Source organism: Aethalodelphis obliquidens, unplaced genomic scaffold, assembly GCF_003676395.1.
Source record: "Aethalodelphis obliquidens isolate GAN/ISIS:26980383/991018 unplaced genomic scaffold, ASM367639v1 scaffold6, whole genome shotgun sequence".
Lineage (NCBI taxonomy): Eukaryota > Metazoa > Chordata > Mammalia > Artiodactyla > Delphinidae > Aethalodelphis > Aethalodelphis obliquidens.
In genome coordinates this window covers 40,256,961-40,280,545 of record NW_020837950.1, presented here as the reverse complement: position 1 = coordinate 40,280,545, position 23,585 = coordinate 40,256,961, and the positions used below count along the sequence as shown (strand labels likewise).

The following is a 23,585-nucleotide window of genomic DNA, read 5'->3' as shown; positions in this document are numbered from 1 at the left end:
TATATCCCTGATTGTATTGTGTATTCTCCAACTAATTACAACAAATAAGATTGAACTGTTTCATCCTTGATTATTTTGCAATTATTTAAATGTGTAAATTTCTGTTTCATGAAATGAGAATTAGGTGTTCTTAATTTAGGAAGCTTTGAGGGGTGCAGTGTGCTGCTCTGTAACTATATGCCGGATTTTGTGTGGCTATGGGATTGGGGCATTATTCCAGAGAAGTTTTTCTTTCCATCAGACTTTCAAAGGTGTCTGAGACATAGCGGCTAAGAATGCTGTGAGGTTAATAGAGCACAGTAAGTTGAACAGTTTCTCCCTCACAGTATCTCCAGCCTCCACACTACTTTCAGTAACTTTAGTAGGTAAATATCAAAATAATCGCTCTAGTAGCTTTAGTATGAAAGATTTGTTTCTAACATCAAAATTTGAAAGATGGCACTTTCCTGCTATGAAAACAAATTATAAAGTAAGGAGAAATTATCTGGGATGTCTTGAATAATGCATGTTCTCAAAGCAAGTATTGTATACAATTTCCTTTTTCTTCTTTTGCCACTGCACAAGAAACAAGACTTTCTTATATATTTTTTCCACATTAGTGTTCTTTAAACTTTTTTGTCTATGACTTACTATAAGAAATATACGTATATTTTTTAAACATTTATTTATTTATTTTTTGGCTGTATCAGGTCTTAGTTGTGGCACATGAGATCTTTCATTGCGGCACACGGGCTCCTGTTGCCGTGCGCAGGCTTCTCTCTAGTTGTGGTGCACGGGCTTAGTTGCCCCGCAGCATGTGGGATCTTAGTTCCCCGACCAGAGATCAAACTGGCGTCCCCTGAGTTGCAAGACGGATTCTTAACCACTAGGCCACCAGGGAAGTCCCGGAAATAGATTTTAAATGACAACTTAGCAAACATACAAACCCCCAAACGTACACACACATACACATATACTCAATGACAGAGAGCTGAAAGAGAAATATACATCATAATGTGTGCAGTTCTTGCTGAGAATTCATGAAATGTTGAATTAGTTATGGCACAAGGTGATCTGAAATAGCAAAGAGCCCTCAAACCCAAGGACTAAATGAGATAGATTTTTATTTCTCTCTAACCAGCAGTGCAGCATGGGAATTCCAGAGCTGGCAGGGTAACTGCTGTCCTCAGCGTATGCCTTTCATCCATGAGTCCAACTTTCACTGTTTGTCATCCAATGGGAAGGGGGAAAGAATAAGGTACAAGTGTCCATTTCTTTTCAGGGAACAGTTACAAGAAGCATTTATCATTTCTGCTCCCCTCTTAATGGCCAGAACTTAGATACATAGCTTCAACTAGTTGCAAAGAAGACTGGGAAAAAAGTCTGTATTTGGACAGCAATGTGACCAGCTAAACTCAGGAGTTCTATTATAGAAGGGAAAAGAGGCATTCAGATATTTGTGGGCAATGAGTCGTCTCTGCCATTGTGTCTCATCCACACTGATATTTTGTCTTCTGTTTCATTGCTATGTTCTGTGCCAATAAGAGGATAACCAGATTGATTAATGTATTTTCCCCACGTGCACTGATAATATCGCATTTTGTCTCTAAGAGTTTTCATAATACTTCCCAGTAGATAAATTTTAAACAAAACATTTCACCAACTCCTAAGGCAAAGAGTTCATCAAATTCCTAATAAGGTTAACTTCAAGTTTCAAAGGTACCTACCACTTTCAAGTTTCTTGATGTTTAACAATTAGCTTAGGCTCTACAGCAATATTCTTATGTTTTTTCACGTAAAATTTCACCATCTTCCAGTAAGTATCACTGCATTTTTTCACCTTGTCCTTTCTTAATTCCAAATTCCTAAAGACAAAAGAATGAGATGACCATTCAGTAACTTTCAACTTTACTCAGGAGGAATTTAGTATATAGAATCTTGTTATAGTTAATTAATATCCTAAGTCTGTATTTGCCTTGTGTTCTGAAATATATTTGCCTGATATTTTTGTAAGTTTACCTTATGCAAATAGGTACATATGAATCATCATTCTTTCCCTATGCAAGGGCAGGGAGAGCTTTTAGATCATTAAAATCAACTGTAGTACACTTTGAAAGAAGACTAATAGAACTTTGTCAGTTGAGCAGAAGAACAAGAAATTTGTTTTTGCAAATGATAAAATAACCGTTTTTTCTATGTGCTTGTCTTATCATGCTTCCAACTTTACCTTTAAACTTTTATAGGCTGCAATAGGATCTGTGGCTTTGGACACAGCAAGATCACATGGAGAGAAACAGTTAGAAGGATATGGAATGGATGTGTTGACAGTGGCATTTTTGGCCATCCTCATCACAGCCCCAATTGGAAGTCTACTTATTGGTTTGCTAGGCCCCAGACTTCTCCAGAAAGCTGAACATCAAAATAAAGATGAAGAAGATGAAGGAGAGACTTCTATACAGGTTTAGAGGTGAAAAGAGAGAATGCCGAATATAGTCATCAGAAAGCTGCTCTCGGAGGCAACTTTTTTCCATATGGATATTGACATATGTACTGTTTAAGCTTAAAATGTACTAGAACCAAGTGTGGCTGTTTCTCTAAACAGCATTTTTAGCCATTACCCTTTCCATCTGGGGGGGATGGGGGTAATGTTCTACATCTCCAACCTGATCTCTGCCTTTTTTTTTCTTTCACACACTATTCATCATTATATCTTAATTTTTATAGGGACATATACACTTGAATGTACTACCACAATTTAATTGCAGTGTCCTGTTCTGCTAACCAACAGCTTGCTCTGACTTACTATTACCATTACAGTTTCACGGTTCATGGTCACCTGGCCTCTCATGCCTTGAATTGCTTTGGGCTCCTCTTTTCTTTTTTTAAAATACCATAACACAATCCCTCTTCAATTTCTATCAATCTCTACACCAGCCTCATGAGTATCATATTAATCAGGGTCAGGTAAGCTGCTATAATGAAGAAACGAAAAATGAAGTACTTAAATAGAGAAATTTATTTCCCTCTTATGAAACCAGCTGACAGTGTTACTCTGCTCATGCAGTCTACTCAGAGACCCATGTCCTTCTGTCTTGAGGCTGTGCCATGCCCTAGCTTAGGACAAAGGTTAAAGATGTCTGTCCCCTTTCTAGTCCTCAGGAAGAAGGAAAAAAGAAAGTCCAAGGCAAGCAATTTATTTTTAAGGACGTGCTGTGGAGTTGGACACATCTCTCCTCTTACATAATGTTAGTGAAGCCCACACCCCACTGTGAGGAGGCTGAGAAAGTGTCTCTCACTAAGCATTCACATCCTGGGAGATGGGAAGGTCAGATTGGAGAGCCAGAAGTACCAACGTGTTGGGTGTTGCCATCACCTAATAGCATCTTCTTACAGGTTAACAAGGACCATGTAAAGTTTGTAACTTTAACCAAAAGAGTGACTTCTGTGGCAGGAATTTCAGGGATTGCAACATGCTAGTAGAGAAGATAAGAAGAAAGGCTTATCTGCAAAAGTCACATTTTATCCCACTTGATCAACAGAACGTCTCTGCTTTTGTGTGTCACCCATTAAGTTCCTCTACTCTAGGTCAACTCCTGCCTAGTTGTTAGAATAATCATGTGTAAATAAACATGTCATTAGACTACCTAAGGGTCTGATTTATTAGCAGACAAACATATGAACAAACTGTAAAAAGGGATATAAGTGCTCTGACAGAAGTGCGAATAGGGTACATACACCCTTCATTTAGTTGTTAGGCTAACATCTCATATTGAACTAATCTTATCATTAGACTACTGTTGCAGCCCCTTCCACCATGACATTCACGTCTGTTCAAAACTAGCTTAATTTTTATTAAGCTAACATATTATGAAGCCATAGAATCTTCATTTTTATGTCAGCCTGACTCTGGTTACTTTCTGGGACTGTATTCCCTTAGTGTTTATGTTCTCAAATTGGACTGGATTAATGTATACCGAAGTTCAGATGGATGAACTTCCTTGGCCAGGTGCACCTTGGGGGTAGCACCATAAACTTAATGCTCACCTGGTCCTCTACTTTCACAAGCTCTGAAACTAGATTCATCCAACAAATACTTACTGAAAGCCTTTGGTGACCCAGGCACATCATGAAGACTAATATTGTTTCCAGCTTTAAGGATCTGACAGTCTGATAGAGGAGAGCAACCACTAAACAAGAGATTGCAAAACAGTATGATACGTGCCATGATGCAGGAAGTAGAGGGGCGCCAGGGAGGTCGTAGCAGGAGCACCTTATCAATCCAGGGGGAGGTGCAGTTTAGACACAGCCTCCAGAGAAAGTAGGACTAGGGTTAGGACATGGGGGATGATTAGGACTTAGCAAAAGGCATGTGAGGCCCAAGGGTGCTGCAGTCAGTGCTGGTTCCCATGTTCACCAGTAGCTCTTCTCCATGTAACAGGCTTTGAATACTTTTTAACTAATACAAAATACAGTTAGTATAAGTAAATGAGAATGTTGTTATAAATATTCAAGGCCCCAAAGAAGAATTAGAAATGGAAATTTACAGAATGTAGAAATAGTTGAAGAGCACAGTAAGCCACTGTCATAGCCTATGCCATTTTCAGAGCATGCGGCTACTTCCTACCTCTACTCTACACCCAAGTCTCTCTGGCTGTCTGTCCAGTATTGGTCTCTGCAGGGCTCACCATGAAGTCTCAGGTTTGTCACCACATTGTAAGTCACAGCTCTTGACTTGGCTGGTGAACTCAGAGTTAATTTGATACAGTGTTGACTCAAGCCAATCAAACTTACTCCACCCACCCAACCACAGATAGGAACCATTACTCTAACCTCTAGGTGCCTGAAAGAACGGTGTATGTACACTATACATACTTCTGTCATAGTACTTATGGTCCTTTTTTCAGTTTGTTTATATGTTTGTCTCCTATTAAATTAACCCCTGAGGGGTGGGAACCTTATCTTGGTCATCTTTGAATCCTCAGCAGTTTGCACAGGGCATGGAGCACGGTGGGCATTTAGTAAATTTTTATTAACTGAGTCAGTGAGGAGATTCTCTTTCAGTATCAGAAAACTACCTGCCACATAACAGTTTAGATGTTAGGCTGCTTAGTCTATCTTAGTCTGCTTGGGCTACTGCAACAAAATACGATAGAACTGAGTGGCTTAAACAACAGATACTTATTTTCTCACAGTTCTGGAGGCTGGAAGTCAAATGTGAAAGTTGCCAGCCTGATCAGGCTCTAATGAGGGCTCTCTTCGTAGCATGCTAATAACCTCCTTCTCGCTGGGTCCTCACAGGGTGGGGTGAAAAAATGGGGATGGAAGAGAGTGTGCAAGCTCTCTGGTGTCTCTTCTTATAAAGGCACTAATCCCACCATGAGGGCTCTACCCTCATGATCTTATCCAATCTAATTACCTCTTAAAGTCCCCATCTCCAAATGCCATCACATTGGGGGGTTATGGCTTCAACTTATGAATTTGGTGGGGGGATACAATTCAGTGCACAGCAAGGGTGTCATACTTCCAAGGACAGTGCTAAACAAACACTGTAAATTCATGTTCTTCAAGATGCCTATTTTTCCTAGGGTTGGTACCATCATTCTCCCTTTGAGAAGTGTTTGTTTATTGTCTGTTTGTTTGTCTTTAGGCAGACTGATTAGGCTTCAGCTCTTCAAGTTATTTTCACAGTCCAGTGTTTTTCTCTCTGGTATTAACTCCATAACATTGATTGGACTTTAATGTTCTCAAAATATCCTCAGTCTTATGTTTGCAAGTGATCTCATCCATTACATTCTTTAAAAATGGTACTGATTATTTTTGTCTGATTACAAAATAATACACTTTCATTGCAGAAAATTTAGAACACAGAAAAGAACAATAAAGAAAACTGAAACTAATGTAAACACCCATTTTATTTTGATTCTTTTAAATTTTACTCTTAATGTAAACACCCATTTTATTTTGATTCTCTTAAATTTTACTCTTGCAGTTCTGGGGGTTGTCTTATTTTCAGAACGATATATCATCCACCAAATTCATTGGGTGAAAGCCAACATAAATACATTTGACCTCTGGGAAGGCATATAGATTGAAGAATTTTTGTTGTATACGATGAATCCTAAGCCTTCCAAAAAATAATTTATTCACCTGGTAATATTCAGATATTCATTTTGCAATGAATAAAACAGATAAATCCCTGCCTTTATGGAGTTATGTTCTAAAATCCATTCATTCACTCACTCAGAATACACTTGTAACTTGGCTAACTATGTGCCAGTTTTGCTAGGTGCTGGGAAATACAGTGATGAAGAAGATATTCAAGGGTTCTGTTTAATGGAACTTGAATTCTAGTGGGAGATTGACTCTGAGGGGAATACAAATGTGAATAAGATACTTGCCTTCAAGAACCTTACAAGGCAGCAAGATGTGTACAAATAGCTGTAATCCAAATGAATGATTCAAAACTGTTCTCAGTGAGGAAAACTTCTTAAAGGAGGTGATACTTGAACCGGACTTTGAAGAAAGGGTATGATTTGGATTGATGAGTTGATATTAGGGAGTAAAGCGAAGAAGGGAACAGCTAGGTACAGGGCTGGCATATTAGCCAAGTGTGAAAACAGTAAAGCCTGGGGTAAACGGCCGACACTTAAGGTTGATAACGGGAATTAGTGAGAGGTAAGACTGGAAAAGAAAATTGGCACTTAAATCATACCAAATAGATCATTGGCCAAATTTCTATTTTTATTGAAGTGCTTTCAGAAGTACAGAAGATATTTTTGAAACTTTATACAGAAACTTTATACTTTATACAGAAGATATTTTTGAAACTACTTTCATATCCAATTTAGTAAAAACTGCTGTAATGAATAAGGTTCTCTTTGTTCCTCAAAAGTTTTTTTTTTTTTGCTTTTAATGGCATTGTTGCAAATATAACCAATTTAATTGCTATGAACTTACTATTGACTTTTGTTACCAAAAAAGCTTCAGATGTTTCTTTAGCTGCTTTTTAAGTGATTATTATTAAGTTTGTATTATATTGTCTTTAAATAAATGAAGGACATTATTTTTGAAATGTTTCAGGACATTATATTTCTATATGAATAATTTAGTTCTCTGTTAACAGATGGGAATTTCTTCGTGCCATTTTGGGAGCAAGTGATATCACATGCTTTAGTTGACTAACTCAAATTAAATATGGCCTGAGCCCTCTGACCTGGTGAGAATTCTGAAACTCTGTTGATGTGCCCTCCATCTTCCTTAAATTGACCCTAAAGCATTTGACCTCCAGCAGTCCATTGCATCTGGGGCACAGAATAGTGTCCTGGAGGCCAGCAGATTCCTCTCAAAGGTCCTTCTTCCCAGCTCTACCATTTGTTCTTCATCCCAGTATCCTTGGGGATCTCCTTGCTTTTTCCTTCCATACCATGAGAACAAAGCATTTCCTTAGCCGTATAATCACAAAAGACCTTGTCTACTCTCCTAAAACAAGGAAGAAAATGACTTTAAATCCTTGCTGAGCTGTCTACACCATGCTGAAAGTGGGAAGGGGTTACAATAAAAAGAGAATTTTTACTCAGTCGCCCCAAAAAGAGTTGTAATTTGAATGAGATCTTAAATGATAAATAAGAAAAGGAGAGAGGGAACACTCCGCATAGACGAAATGACTTTAGAAAAAACATGGGGTCAAAAAGGAATACAGTGTGTGCAGGAGAAAAAGTTGTTTGGAGTATCAGGAGAAAAAAAAACAGGAAAGGTCAGTTTGTCTTTCTAAGAAGTTTAGACTTTCTCCAATAACAGTTGTTTTCGTCTATATAATAGGAAGCTTGGGGATTCCATAGAGGAAACTTGAAGTCCACCTTTGGCACTGAGAACCCAAAGCTTCTGGGCCCACCTTAAACCAGAGCAGTTCTGCTTTCATTGTTTCATATGAAGATTTCCACATAAGATTTCATGGTGCCGGGGACAAAACAAAACAAAGGTTTTACACTGATAACAGAATATCGTCTGTTTACTTTGTATCAAGCCCTGTTGCAGACACTTACCATGCATCAATTCATTTAGTCTCACAACACCACCACATCCTTTACAGATAAGAAAACCCAAAACTCAGGGAGATTATGTATTTGCCTGTGGTCCCAAAGCTACAAAGTGGCAGTGCTGAAATTTGAGCGCAGTCCTGACCCCAGAGACTGTTATTTTAAGACTGCACTATATTTAAGTTGACGTAAGAGGAAATATGATCTGAGTTTTGACAAGTTACTTCTGGCACGCGCAGCCCCTGGCGCTGCTTTTTGGCTAATGCCCCTCCGAAGTCAACTCCGTCCCTTGACTTTTACAACACAATAGGTCAGTGTTCTCAGACATGGAAAGGAAAGGGTTGAACAGACTGAAAACACACCGGGCGGTCGCGGAGAACACCGGAACCCTCCGGCTCCGGGGCCTGGAAAGACCAGGACGCCACTTAGACGCGTCAGCCCCGCCCCGCCGCCGCCAGCCCCGCCCCGCCACCGCCAGCCCCCAACTCGTTGCGATTAGCCCAGCCTCGTTGCCATTAGCCCCGCCCCGCCGTCGTCAGCCCCGCCCAGAAGCCGCTGTCGCGCAGCCCACTGCGCTCTCCGAGGTTCCGCCACCCGTACCTCAGAGCTGCGCGTGGGCTTTGCGGCGGTTGCTGGGCGCCAGGGCCGCTCCCGGGGCAGCGGCGGATGCTAAAGGAATTGTATGTACGGCCTATTTGTCTTCACTCTCCCCTTTGGCAGTAGTCCCCTGTCTCCCGCGGTCTTTCCTCTCTGGTAGCCCCCAGGAACGCCTTTCCGTCCCCTTCAGTTCTAGGGAGCGTAGTTCTAGGGGGCTTCTTTGCCTGGCGCTGGGGAAACAGTCACAGACCTCTTTCTCTCCTCTCCCTGACTCGTGTCTTTACTCCCTCACCCCACATCTCTCTTCTTTATTCTCTCCCTTCCTCCTGCGTTTCTTTCGTTTTACAGGTACTCGCAAGTAAGGAAATGTCTGTCAGTCAGGACTGACTGAAACATTCATTTTATTAAGCGCAGACTACTGTACAAATGGTGCATATCTGCAAATGAACGTTCGTAAGCTCCTGTGATTGGAGATGTGTTCCAGGATTGGTTGCTGATCCTGGGAAGGCTCACCTCCCTCCTCCCACGCCCCTCACTCCGCCTGTTCTATCCCAGTGGACCAGCCCTTTAGATCAGTGCTTTTGAAGGATTAAGGACAGTTGTTGCACAGGTACCACGTGTCAGGCATATCATGTAGGAGTCCTTATAAGAGCTCTGCAGGCCCATAACTGGTCACTGATGCCCCTCTGTGTGTGTCCTGTAGTCTATGAAAGATCAGATGGGGTGATGGAGAGGGAAGATTGGCTTGGGTGGCACCGAGAGAGGTCACACCTCACTCTGTCATTTTTCATAGGTGTAAATAGTATTGTTATTTGTTATTGTTATTCTGTTACTGCAACAGAAGTGTGGGAAAGTGACACTTATTACTATCACATTTAAGAATTCATGCACCAGACATTTTAGACACTATCTGCCTATGAAATGGATATTCATATTTATGACCTTCTGTGAGTACTAGAATTTGTACTACTGGTTTTGTCAGTTGACTCTCTGTTGTCATAAACTCCTGGCCAGTACCAGACAAAAGGAAAGAGGCAGGTGTAACAATAGCAATATATAAAGTAATATTTTATAGCACTTCTCATTTTGTATATTATTTTCATACTCATCCTGTTTATATAGCCTATGAGATAGAGTTGGTTAACAAAACTCCATTTTACTGAAGAAGGAACTAAACACTGAGATTGAGCAGTATGTGGAACATAGTACAATATACATTCAGTAAATATGAGAAAAGGGATAAATGGATGAGATTTTCAAGAAGCCATGTCTTATTCACTTTTGTATTCTCCAAACCCAGAGGTAAGGCTAGCAACAGTAAGCCCACAAATGTGGGTTAGAGAGGTCGAGTGACTCGCTCAGGGACAGGAATGCATCACATATTTTTAGGGCATCTTCTGTTTTGCCAGACACTGTGAATACGATGGTTAAAAAGATGCAAGATTCCTGTTCTCATGGAGCTTAAATTGTAATGAAGATAGAAAATAAACAGGTAAACAATATGTGAACAAAGAAATTTTGGATAATGGTGAGTGCAGGGAAGAAGTAAAACAGTGTGAGGTGAGAGGACCTCAGGGAGGGGTTACTTGAGATTGATTGGTTAGGGAAGGCCTCCCTGAAGGGCTGACATTTGTGCTGAGACCTCAGTGATATAAAATAGACAGCCATGGAAATATTTGGGACCAGAGCAATGCAGGTAAAGGAAACTTCAACTACAGAAGCCCAAGGTAGGAAAGAACTTGACTCTTTCAAAGAATATCATAAAGAATGCTGTAGCTGGGATGTAGAGAAAGTGGGACAAGATGAGCTTGGAGAGATAGTTAGGAGCCAAAGCATAGATAGGGGCCAAAGGGCTTTGAATCGGCCATGGGGCTCTACCCATGGGACAGGTTAGGAATTTATTTAACGTATGATAAGAAACCCATAGGGGGTTTTTTGGAAGGGAGTAATATAATCTGATTTATTGTATAAAGGTTTGTTCCGCCTGTTACATGGTGAATGGGTCATAGGGAATGGAAAGCAGCATTAGGAGAAGACCCTTGTGGTAATCCAGGAAGGAATGACCATAGTTTTGGCTAAAGTGGTATAAACATGGATGGATGTGAGATATATTTGGTGGCAGAGACTACAGACTTGGTGATGTTTTAAATATAGGGGTGAGAAAAAGAGAGAAGCTCCTAGTGGATGGTTTTGCCATTTACCAAATGGAAAAGACCGGAGAAGAAAATGTGTAGAGGGGGGACTGTTTTTATTTTGCTCACCTTTATGTTTGGTCTGCTTACTAAAAATCTAAAGTTCGTTCTGAATCTTGAGTTCTGTGTATGGAACCAAAGATATAAAGTTGAGAGACATCAGGATGTAGATAAAACTACCTAGGGATAGTGTGTTCATAGAAAGCATTCCAATGATTAGAGGTAAAGCAGAGGAAAAGAGGCAAGCAGAGGAGATGGAGAAAGAGTAGCCAGTGAAGTAGGAAGAAAGTCCGAAGTGTGTGGTGACTTAAAAAGCCAAGACTACAAAGCATGGCCAGTGGTACTGAAATGTGGTGAGAGGTGAGGTGAAATAAAAAAATCTGACTTGAATTTTGACAAGCATAATGAAGAGTAAATGTGATGTGAAGAAATGGACATAACACTGTAGACATCTCAAGATATTTCACTGTGAAGAAGAACTGAGAAATGGAGGTTATAGAAGAATATATGGGGTCGAAGTAGGATTCTTAAAGATGGGGATACTTAAGTATGTTTTTAGCCTAATGGGAATGACCCAGTATAGAGGGGGAAAATATAGTATAAGAGAGAAAACGTATATCTTAGGAGGGGAATCTTTGAGAAAGTGAGAGGGGATGGGATCCAGGGAATATGTAGAAATGTATGTTGGCTCAGGAACATGAACATAAAATTTATAGTAATGGGAAGAAAGAGAGTATAGGTAGAGATGCAGATACATGAGTAGATTCAGTGATCAGAAGATGAGAGAGTTTCTGCCTGAAGTTAATTCTCTTTTTCTCAAAGAGCATAAAGAAAGTATGAGGCAGGATCAGTAGAAGAGAGGTGGAATGTTTGGATAAGAGGTTTAAGGGGTGAAGAAAAGACATAAACTAGTCATTTCGAAGATAGAAGGCAGTCATACTTGTCTTAGTCCGTTCAGGCTGCTATAACCAATAAAAAAAACATAGTCTGGGTGTCTTATAAACAGATTTTTTTTCTCACAGTTCTAGAGGCTGGGAAGTCCAATATCAAGGTGCCAGCAGATTCAGTTTCTGGTGAGGGCCCAGTTCTTGGTTTGTAGATGGCCAAAAGAGGCAAGAGAGCTCTCTGGGTCTCATATAAGGGCACTAATCCCATTCGTGAGTGCTCTGTCCTCATGAACTAATCACCTACCAAAGGCCCACCTTCTAATACCACATTGGGGGTTAAGATATCCACATATGGAATTTGAGGAGTTACAAATATTCAGTCTGTAGCAATACTAGAGAAACATAGTAGCATAGCTGGGCAGAATTGAGTGGCCATTTCATATTTGTGGCCTTGTGAGTGAGTAGCTGAGATAGGGTGGAAAAAAGATCAAAGGAGCCAAGGAGATCAAGGAACTGAAAGACCAAAGTGGTGGGTGGGTAGACTACCTGGGTATAAGTGATTAAGTTAGTAGCTAAACTAGTCCTTGAACCCAGATACCCTGACTTTCCAGCTCAATGGGTTACTATTTTACTGAGAAATGGCTCAGATCATTACTCTTTTGTGCCACCTACCCTTCCAGTTAACATTTTTTTAAAAATTGTGGTCTGATGGTTTTTGGCCAATACATTTAAATTCTAGACTTTCATAGGCTAGTGTTTCTGACTCTCTTGTCCCTTTAATATTTAGTTGTTAAATATTTTGGCTGTTTGTGTGTGTGTGTGTGTGTGTGTGTGTGTTTTGTTTTTGTTTTAACTCAGATTTTTTGAGATATAATTCACATACCATACCATACATACCAAATTCACCTATTTAAAGTATACAGTTCGGTGCTTTCGGTGTATTCACAGATATATATAACCATCACTACAGTTTTAGAATATTTTCATCACCTCAAAAAGAAACCCCATACCTTGGAGCTAACACCCTTATGTCCTCCCCACCCCTTACCCTAAGCAACTACTAATCTACTTTCTGTCTCTATAGATTTCCCTATACTGTACTTTCACATAAATAGAAGCATATAGTATGTGATCTTTTGTGATTGACTTTTTTCACTTAGCATTATGTTTTCAAGGTTTATCACAGCATGTATCAGTACTTCATTCTTTTTATGGCTGAATAATATTCCATTGTATGGATATACCACATTTTGCTTATCCATTCATCCGTTGATGAATATTTGGGTTGTTTCCACGTTTTGGCTATTATGAATAATGCTACTATAAATATTTGTGTACAAATTTCTGTGTGGACATATGTTTTCTTGAGAATATACTTAAGAGTAGAATTGCTGGGTCATATGGTAACTATGTTAAATCATTTGAGAAACTGTCAGCCTGTTTTCCAAAGTGGCTGTACCATGTTACATTATCACCAGCAGTATACGAGGGTCCCATTTCTCCAAATCCTTGTCAACACTTGTTAGCTGACTTTTGTTTTAAGTGAGGTATAGTTGATATACAATATTACATAAGCTTCAGGTGTACAACATAGTGATTCACAATTTTTAAAGGTTATACTCTATTTATAGCTATTGTAAAATATTGGCTGTATTCCCTGTGCAGTACAATATATTTCTGTAGCTTATTTATTTTATACATAGTAGTTTGTACCTCTTAATCTCCCACCCCTATACTGGTGCCCCTTCCCTCTCGCCACTGGTAACCACTAGTTTGTTCTCTCTATCTGTGAGTTTGTTTCTTTTTTGTTATATTCACTAGCTTGTTTTATTTTTTAGATTCCACATATAAGTGAAATCATATAGTATTTGTCTTTTGTTTTTGTTTTTTTAAACATTTTCATGAGTACGTGTTTATTAAAGTACAAAAGCCTACCTTTTAAATAGTAAAGGGAAGATGAAGGATGAGATTTGGAACTCCTGTTGCCTATAGAGCTGGGATGACAAGTAACAGGGAGACCTGATCTGTAGTCACCTTAATAACAATAATAATAATTGCATTTGGATACCCCTTTATATTTTATGTTATGCTTTTATTTTCTCTTATCTCATTTGATTTTGTAACTACCTTTTTCAGATGAGAAAACTGAGACTTGGAGAGGTTAAGTGTCTTGACTAAGGACACATACCTAGAAAGTGGCAGAATTACTAACCATGGTGTTCTGACAATAAGTCCCATATCTTTCACTATAGTAGTTTGCCTCTTCACTTTTTACACTCCATTATATCCAAAATGATAACAAAGAAAAGCTCTGCTAAGTAGAAAGTAATGGCTGGCTGGAGTCCACTTACAATGTGAGAATGTTTTGTATATGTTTAAAATCCAACAGTTAATGGGATTAGATATTTATCTACCACCTATGGTGTTAGGTAATTCAAAGAACCCAGAAATGATTATGAAATCAGCACTGATTCAATCTACCAGGAAAATAAGTGGAAATGCGAGTCACTGAGAAGCATTTCTTGGACCCCATGTACCATACGTGCTTCCACAATACCCTATAGTGACTAAATTCTATATAAAGAATACAGTACCGGTTACATAGTGCACTCTCAATTAATATTTGTCAAGTAAAAGAATGATGGTAGTTAAACAAGCACTTACCATACTGGGGTGGATGCTGCAATAAGAATGCATACTGAAGGGAGCTTCTACAAGAATGACTCCTTAAACTATGTAGAATTAGCTGGGAAAAAAGCAGGGGTGTTGGGTGAGGAGGCAACATACAGAATGTATAAAGTCTTGGGGATGTGCGGCATGACAAGTTTGAAGAACTACAGTTTAGTACGGTTGAAGTTTAGAATGCCAAGTGAAGAATGAGGAGATACACAGGGACAAGATTAGCCCTTATAACAGAGGGCTCTGTAAGCTGAGTTTGAGGAGTTTGGACGTTTCTCTTCTATGGGATGCCATTGAAGAATATTAAGCAGGAACTTGCTGTAATCACTGTACATTTTAGAAGATGCATTATGGAAATTACAGGGGGGAGGACCAAGGCTGGACATGGAGAAAACAGTTGGAAAGACCATTATAGTGTTTAGAGGGAAAGGTGCTTATGGCCTGGACTGGGATAGTGGCAATTTATATGGAGAAAAGTGGGCAAAATTTTTTAATATTTAGGAGCTTGTGTTATCATGATTTAGTAACTCACCAGATGTCAGCAGGAAAGGAAAAGAGGGGAGAAGGAATGACTCCTCAGTTTCTAATTTGAGCAACTAGGTAGATGGTAGCTTCATTCTCTGAGATAGGAAATTCTCTGAAGAAGGAATAGATTTGGTGGGGAAAGGTCTTGGGTTCAGTTGTACATACATTGAGCTTAGCTTAAGATGCTTATAAAGGTGATCAAGTAGAGATATTCAATATTTAGGTAAATATACTAGGTAGAATCTCTAGGTCTTCTCTAGGCCAGGCTCATCAGCTTATTGGTCATTGGTAGTAAAATAAATGTCTTAAAAAATAGAGAGAGAGTGACAAGAAAAAAGGGCAGAAGGCAGAATCCCAAGGAACGTCAACATTTAAGGGACAGATAAAGGAAAGGAAGCTTGTAAAGAAGGCCAAGGATAGACAACTAGAGAGGGAGAAGGAAGGTAGAGCAAGTGACAGAATGATGTGAGAATTCAAAAGGGAAGATGACTTCCAGTTTTGGGTATACCTTGCAGGAAGCTTTTCCTGGAATACCCTTAAGCAACAGATATAATTTGCAAAGAAGAGATGCAGTGGGAAGGTATTCCAAGCAAATAAGAGAAAACAAATAATGCATAGGAGAGCAGTTAACAGTTTAATTTGACTGAAATACAGGCTCAAGAGAGCTACAGAGGAAGCTGACAAGATGGTTTGATGCCATGTTGTGGAAAACCTTGGATTCTGGACAAGTTGTTAATAACTTTATTCTATGGGTGAGAAAAGCCATTGTGTTTGGTACTAAGAAAAAGACAAGAATATAAAACATGCTCTGAATCGTGGAATACCTTACCATTTTATTGTGGAAACAAAATCTAGGCACCTGAAAAGAATAAAAGTTCAAGATAATATCTGATTAATGAGAACAAACACTAAATACTATAGTAATGTTAATAGTGGCAGAGTCCATTGAATTGGAGTAGTAGTGTCAAGATTTGTATTGTCCTAATTAAATAGTAATGTCAGCTAGTCATTGTCTTAAAAAAAAAAAAAATGGGGCTTCCCTGGTGGCGCAGTGGTTGAGGGTCCGCCTGCCGATGCAGGGCACAGGGGTTCGTGCCCCGGTCCGGGAAGATCCCACATGCCGCGGAGCGGCTGGGTCCGTGAGCCATAGCCGCTGAGCCTGTGCGTCTGGAGCCCGGGCTCCGCAACGGGAGAGGCCACAACAGTGAGAGGCCCGCGGACCGCAAAAAAAAAAAAAAAAAAAAAATACAGTATCTGAAATAAAACATTCACTGGATGGACTCAATAGCAGAATGGAAATGAACTAGGAAAGAATCAATGAACTTGATGATAGATAAATAGAAATCATTCTCACTGAAAAACAGAGTGAAAAAAAGACTGAAAACTAAAATGCACAGAGCCTCAAGGACCTGTGGGACACTATTATGGAGTCTACAGCCTAATGAGACAAACACAGTAAACAGTCACTCTAATCAATACATGACTACAAACTGAGAAAACTGCTGTGAAAAAAATGATCAACATTCTATAAGAACATAAAAAACTGGACCTTACTTAGTCTATGGGCAGTGGTGGTGTCATAAATATTTCTCTGAGGTCCTTGAGCTGAGGGATTAAAAAGGAGTTAGCCAAATGAAGGGGAGGTTGGTGGAGAGTATTTCAGTTGGAGGGAAAAGCAAGTATTAAGGCTCTGCAGAAGGAATCTAGCAATTTCAAGGACCTGTAAGAACATCAGAGTGGCTAGGAATGGAAAAAATGAATGGGGAACAGTATGAAATTAGGCTTGAGAGAGACCCATGGACTACATTGTGCAGAATCCTGTAGGATTATCATTGCAATTAACTGGATGTTTATTCATATGTTGATATCTTAATCCCCAAAATGATGGTATTAGGAGGTGGGACCTTTGGAAGATAATTAGGTCATGATGGTAGAGTCCTTATAAAAGGGATTAGTACCCTTATAAAAGGGACTCCAGAGAGCTCTCTAGCTGTCTCTTTGTCATATGAGGATACAATGAGAAGTCAGCAGTCTGCAACCCAAAAGAGGGCCTTCACCAACCATGCTGGGACGCTGATCTTGGGACATCCAGTTTCCAGAACTGTGAGGAATACATTTCTGTTGTTTATAAGCCACCCAGTATTTGGTACTTTGTTGTAGTAGTTTGAACACAGCCATGTTAAATATTTTTGTCTTTATCCTAAAGCCAGTAAGGAGTATTGGGGCACTGAACCAGTGAACTGAAGTGAGGATTGAGGGCAGAACCTTCATGACCCCCAACTTTTAGCAGTTGATGAGAGAAAATGAGTCTGCAAAGAAGACAGGAAAGGAATAAGAAGAAAGATGGGGGTGGGGTGGGGTAAGAGAGTGGTTTAATAAGAGTGAAAAGAAGAATGTTTCATCATGTCATATGTTCACTTGTGGATTATTTATGACCTTAAGTAGAATTACTTTGTGGAGTGAAAGGAGTAGAACCTCAAGTGGTAAATATTGCTGAGTGAGTGGTTTGTGAGGAAAAGAAGACTGTGGTGAGAACCACCAACTCTGCAAAAAGTTTACTAGTAAAGGGAAGGAGCAGCTGAATGGGGATGTGGGTTTCTAGGAAACTTTTATTAAGATGAACTCATTTAAATGTCATTGGGAAGGATCTAGTTGAAAGGAAGTGGGAGAGGAGGAATAGTTGATAACAGGCAGAGAAGGATCATTGATGATATAAAATTCTTGAGAATACAAGAAGGAATATAATCCAAAGTACAAGTGCTCTGCTTGCCTTAGGAGGAAGGACACTTCCTTTAATATAAGAGGGAGAGAAAGATTTGTAATGGAAGTTGGAGGTAAGGTTATCTACTGAGAATGAGGGGTTATATGTGGAGCCACGGTAGTAAATGCATTACTAAAGTGTATGTTTAAGACTCAGAAGGATTACAAACTTGGGAGTCAGCTGTTCATGTCTTTGGTGAATAATGGAAAGGAACCAAGATAAGGTCAGTAAATAACAGTGACTGGAAGAGGGAGAAAGCGGTATTGCCAAACTATACAAGCTTCAAAGAGGCAAGGTTTTTAAAAAGTAATGTATATAAATAGCAGTTGTCAGAAGGAAGTAAGCAAATAAACAGCTATTATGAAAGAGGACTGTAGGGGAAGTAGTATGCTTAAGGGAAGGGCTTGGTAAACAGCTATTATGAAAGAGGACTGTAGGGGAAGTAGTATGCTTAAGGAAGGGCTTGGTTTCAGATAAGACACAGAATTTGAGAGAATGCTCTGAAGAGGTTGAGAGTTTGATAATTCTAGCAGAAGTTCCAGAGTGCTCAGTGAAAGGGGTTGGAGGGTAAGAGGCACGTAGAGGGATCTTAACACCTTTATAATTGATTTCCAATGAGCTATTTCTAAATAATCGTAGCCTTCTCTGACTTATTCATTATTTACACCCTATTTTCAAGTTTTCCCTAAGGCCCTTATTTTTAATACTTTCTTTTCTAAAATAGACAAACCAAAAAGTTAGATAGATACTTGATAGATTTTCTCTTCTTTTTTTAAAACAGATTTAAGTTATAATGGCCATTTTCTAAACGTTAGCATCTAAACCCTGTGAGAGCTTTGTCTATGTCTGACACAGTGTCTGATATATTATAAGCACTTTAGTTTTAAGAGTGTGGGCTCTGGAGCCAAACTGCCTGATTTTGGCCCCAGCTCCTTTATTTATACCTTTGTGACCTCGGAAAAAGCACAGACAGTGGGAGTGAACCAAGGGGAAATAATGTATCTCTGACCTGGGAAAAATGAGTGAGGTTATCGTAATTTGTCGGGGGCATCATCTAAGGCAAAATTCCTAGAGAACTATTCCCTAGGAACCAGAACATATTGAGATAAAACTGAGTGTTACAAATCTACCTCAACTGAGCTCAGTCTCTGATTTCCTTAAAGTGATTAGCACTCCCCCCCCACCACACATTTCTTTCTGGAAGAAGATAACATTTGGAGACTGTATCATTTCTTATACATGTCAAGTTTTCAATAAAATTATTAGCCATGCTAGCTTTTAGACAATGCTTTATGACCACACACCAAGACAGAAAATTGAAACATGTTCAAAGATGACCCAGATTTTTGAGTTAGGGGACGAAGATGTTAAGATGACTATGATTGTAAGACCTCAAACTATAAAAGTCTTTGAAGAAAAAATAGGGGGAAAGCTTCATGACTTTGGATTTGGCAATGATTTCTTGAATGTTACACCCAAAGTACAGGCAAAAAGAAAAACTAGATGAATTGGACAACATCAAAATTAAAAACTTTTGCGCATGGAAGGACACTATCAACAGAGTGGAAAGGCAGCCCACAGAATGAAAGAAAGTATTTGCAAACAGATAAGTGATTAATAGCCCTAGTATTTAAAGAACCCCTACAACTCAACAACAAAAAACAATCTAGTTTTAAAATGGGCAAAGGACTTGAATTGGCATTTCTCCAGAGGAGATATATGAATGGCCAATAAACACATGAAAAGATTCTCAACATCACTAATCATTAGGGAAATGCAAATCAAAACACCACATTGAGATACTGTTTCATACCCATTAAGATGGCTATTAACAAAAAACCAAAATAACAGGTGTCAACAAGTGTGTGGGGAAATTGTAACCCTTGCGCATGGCTGGTGTGAATATAAAATGGTATAGTCACTGTGGAAAACAGTATGGCAGGTCCTCAAAAAATTAAACGTAGAATTACCATATGATCTAGCAGTTCTCCTTTGTACATATGCATGAGAATTGAAAGCAGACTTTGAACAGTTATTTGTACATCCATGTTTACAGCAGCATTATTCACAATAGCCCCAAAGGTGAAAACAACCCAAATGTCCATCAACAAACGAAGGGATTAAATTCATAGCTTTTGCCCAGTCCTAAGGTAGAATTCCATGATTCCATTGCATTCTGGTACTTGGATGTGACCAGTGGCTTCAAACTCATCATCTTCCCCTGCCACTGAGCAGTCCTGGCTTCATCTCTCTCTAGTTGTATGACCCTGGGAAAGCCACTGACCCTCCAGTCCTCAAAGTCCTCATCTGTTCAATGGGGGGAGGTGGGTGGTGATATGAGGAAAGCAGACACATACCACGTATGTAGTACCTATCTTGGGGTCTGGTACATTGTAAGCACTAAATATATGATTGTACTTATTCATTCAGCATCTGTTCATTCATCAGCACTGGTTTTAATTAATTCCACAATAGGAAGCATGGATGTAGTCCTAACCCACTACTTGCAGGCGAATTTTCCAGGAAAACGATCATCTCCCACTAAATCGAGTAAATAAGATGCTACAGTATGGCGGTTTCCTTTGCATTTTATGTTGGTGTATTGCCATCTAGTGGACAATGCACAAGTTACAAGCAAAAGAGGAAAAGGGCGCGCAGAGAAAGGCGATAATCCTAAAAGAAATGTTTACCGTGCAGATTGCTCCAGAGCATTGTTGGATTTCAACAACTATCTGAAAAACATAAATAACAAGATGTGTTCTGAATAGAAAATAAATTGTAAATGAACACTATAGTATGTTACCAGCTTATAATCTTACAATCTCTAACTTGTTCTAAGCAAAATAAAAAATAAAAGAATCAGCATTCTTTCCTGCAACTGACCACTTTTCTCCATTTGAATTCTCCATGCCACATATTGGATGGGAATCTAAATCATAAGGAAGCCACTCAACCAGGGGTTAGACCTCCTGACTTCTCTACCTTTAACTAGCTAAGCAACTCTGTTTTCCTTTCTGAGTATGTTACCATTATGGAGTGCTTACCATATGCTTGGGACTATGCTGAATATTTTATTTGGATTATCTCACTTAATCATTAAATTATTAATAGTGAACCACTAAAAAAAAAGAGACAGATGAAGGGGGTAAACAAAATATGGTATATACATCAATGGAATATTATTCAGCCTTAAAAAGGAAGGAAATTCTGATACATGTTACAAAATGGATGAATTTTGGAGACATTATACTAAGTGAAATAGGCCAGATGCAAAAGGACAAATATTGTATGATTCCATTTATATGTGGTACCTGGGGTAGTCAAATCATAGAGACAGAAGGTAGAATGGTGGTTACCAGGGGGTTTCAGGAGGGGAGAATAGAGAGTTATTGTTTAATGGATACAGAGTTTCAGTTTGGGATAATGAAAAAGTTCTGGAGATGGGCGGTGGTGATGGTAGCTTAACAATGTGAATGCACTTAATACCACTGAAATGCACACTTTAAAGTGGTGACTTTTATGTCATGCATATTTTATCAAAAGAAAATTTTTTTTAGTAACTATAATATCAGTCAAAGAGAGGGAAAATATATTATCTTCAAAGGAGTCATGGTAAGAATGATAATTAAAGTCTTAACAGAAATTATGGGAGCCAGAATGCAATGGAACATTTTTTAAATGTTTACAGAAAATAACTTCTAGACTAGAATTCTGTATCCAGTGCGAATACCCTTCAAAAGTGAAGGTGAAATTAGCACATTTCAGACAAATAAATAATGAAAGGGTTTATTGTCAACAGATCTATAGTAAAAGAAATACTGAAAACGGACAATACCAAGGTCATCAAGGATATTGAGCAACTATAAAGACAGGTTACAACCAGTGCAGTAAAGAAAGAAAAGGAGATTAAATGCATAAATAAAACTTGTATACTTACTTGTATACTTAGAAAATCCAAAAGAATCTACAGACTATTAGAATAAAGTGAACTTATTAAGGCCTGCATATAAAATAAATAAACAAAAATTACTTGTATTTCTGTATATCAGCAAAAACAAATAATGAATTTTTTAAATGATACTATTTTGGTAACATCCAGAAAAGCATCAATGCCTAGAAATAAGCCTACCTAGAAATAAGCCTAATGAAAGATGTGCAAGACCTCTAAATTCAGTTTAGAGTTTTACAAAACGTTATTAAAATAAAGAAAATCTAAATAAGTGGAAGGATATACAGTGTTCAAGGACTGACATACTATTAAGATATCACGTTCTCCCCAAACTGATCTGTAGATTCAGTACAATTTCAGACAAAATTCCAGCAGGTTTTGTGTGTGTGTGTGTGTGTGTGTGTGTGTGTGTGTGTGTATTTGTGAATTGACTTGATTCTAAAATTCATATGGAAATACAAAAAGCCAAAGAGTCAGTCCAACTCTATCAACACCTATTATATAAGCACTAATGTAGTGTTGGCATAAGGATAGAAAAATAGGCCAGTGGACCAGAACAGAATCCAAAAATAAATTCACATATATGTGGTCACCTTATTTACAACAAAGGTGACCCTGAAGTGCAATGGGTAAAGGATGGTCTTTTTAAATTAATGGTGCTGAGTCAATTAGATATCATATGGGAAAAAAATCAATTTTTATCTTTTTCTCACACTATACATAAAAATCAATTCCAGATGGATCATAGACTTAAATGTAAAAGGCAAAACACTAATGCTTCCAGAAGAATATGTAAAGAGATATCTTTATGATCTCAGGGTTGGCAAAGATTTCTAAAACAATAAAAACTCCAGCCATAAAAGAAGAAGAGAACAAATTGGACTAAATTAAAGTAAAAACTCCTGTTCATTCAAAGACATCATCAGAGTGAAAATGCAAGCCACAGAGTAGGAGATGATATTGGCTATTTATATATTCAAGAAAAGATCCATTCTAGAATAGATAAAGAACTCCCAACCAATCAATTAGAACAATACAGGCAATACATTTTTTTAATGGGCAAGAGAGTTAAACAGATACTTTACTAAAAAAGATATTTAAATGGCCAATAAATATATGAAATATATTAGTCATCAAGAAAATGCAACTTAAATCCATAATGCAGTATCACCAGAATAACTAAAAGGAAAACGACAGATGATGCCAAGGTTAATAAGAATTTGAATAATACTAAAGAGTATTTGGTTCAAATTCCAACTATGCTACTTGCCAGCTGTGTGACTTTGGGAAAATTACTTAAAATTCCTGGGTCTCAGCTTCAACATCTGTAAAATAAGGATAATAATAGTAAATAATTCGTAGAGTTGTGAGAATCGAATGAGATAATTCCTGTTAAGTGTTTAACAGTCCAAGTTGTGTCAGCTGTTATTATATCATTTAACCCTCACAATAACCAATAAATTAAGCAATATTATATCATTATTTTACAGATAAGGAAATTGAGGCCTAGGGAAATAAATCACTTCTATCTCGGCTTCAAAGTTCTTGCTTTTAGTTACTATGCTAATTGGTAGTTACCACCTACCAATTCCACTTTTGGCAAATATGTAAAGAGAGTTTTGAGTAATTGCCAGGCACAAATATTGCTTGACACAGTATCAAGCTTCTCTTATAGCTCCTAACCTATTAAATTTATTATTCAGACCCCTTATCTAGGTTTTCAAGCTCTAATGCACTGTTTGCTCCCCTGTATCCCAAGTCCTGCCATCCTAATCATGACATAGTTGCAGATCTTAAAATAAGCTGCCTGGTTTCTTGATATCTCTCCTTGTATGATTCTTTTTTTTTTTTGCGGTACGCGGGTCCCTCACTGTTGTGGCTTCTCCCGTTGAGGAGCACAGGCTCCGGACGCGCAGGCTCAGCGGCCATGGCTCACGGGCCCAGCCGCTCTGCGGCATGTGGGATCTTCCCGGACCGGGG

The 23,585-nt window shown here is 38.7% G+C and overlaps 2 protein-coding genes across 5 annotated transcripts in view; both read left to right on the top strand.

Annotated features, from left to right (window-relative positions):
* Positions 1–23,585, top strand: part of SLC9B1 (solute carrier family 9 member B1) — a 73,585-nt gene that overhangs the window by 714 nt on the left and 49,286 nt on the right. Inside the window, exon 1 of one of the 2 annotated variants that reach the window (XM_027103399.1) lies at positions 8,596–8,695. The exons of the other annotated variant lie outside the window; for it this stretch is intronic. Coding sequence (XP_026959200.1) covers positions 8,682–8,695 — 14 coding nt within the window. The 5' untranslated portion in view covers positions 8,596–8,681. Of the gene's footprint in view, positions 1–8,595; positions 8,696–23,585 lie in introns of those variants that run through there. 2 annotated transcript variants of the gene reach the window in all.
* SLC9B2 (solute carrier family 9 member B2) overlaps positions 1–23,585 on the top strand; it is a 69,793-nt gene that overhangs the window by 44,602 nt on the left and 1,606 nt on the right. For 2 of the 3 annotated variants that reach the window (XM_027103397.1, XM_027103396.1), the window contains exon 13: positions 2,223–6,768. The exons of the other annotated variant lie outside the window; for it this stretch is intronic. In XM_027103397.1, the coding sequence (XP_026959198.1) occupies positions 2,223–2,444 (222 nt within the window). In that variant the 3' untranslated portion in view covers positions 2,445–6,768. Of the gene's footprint in view, positions 1–2,222; positions 6,769–23,585 lie in introns of those variants that run through there. 3 annotated transcript variants of the gene reach the window in all.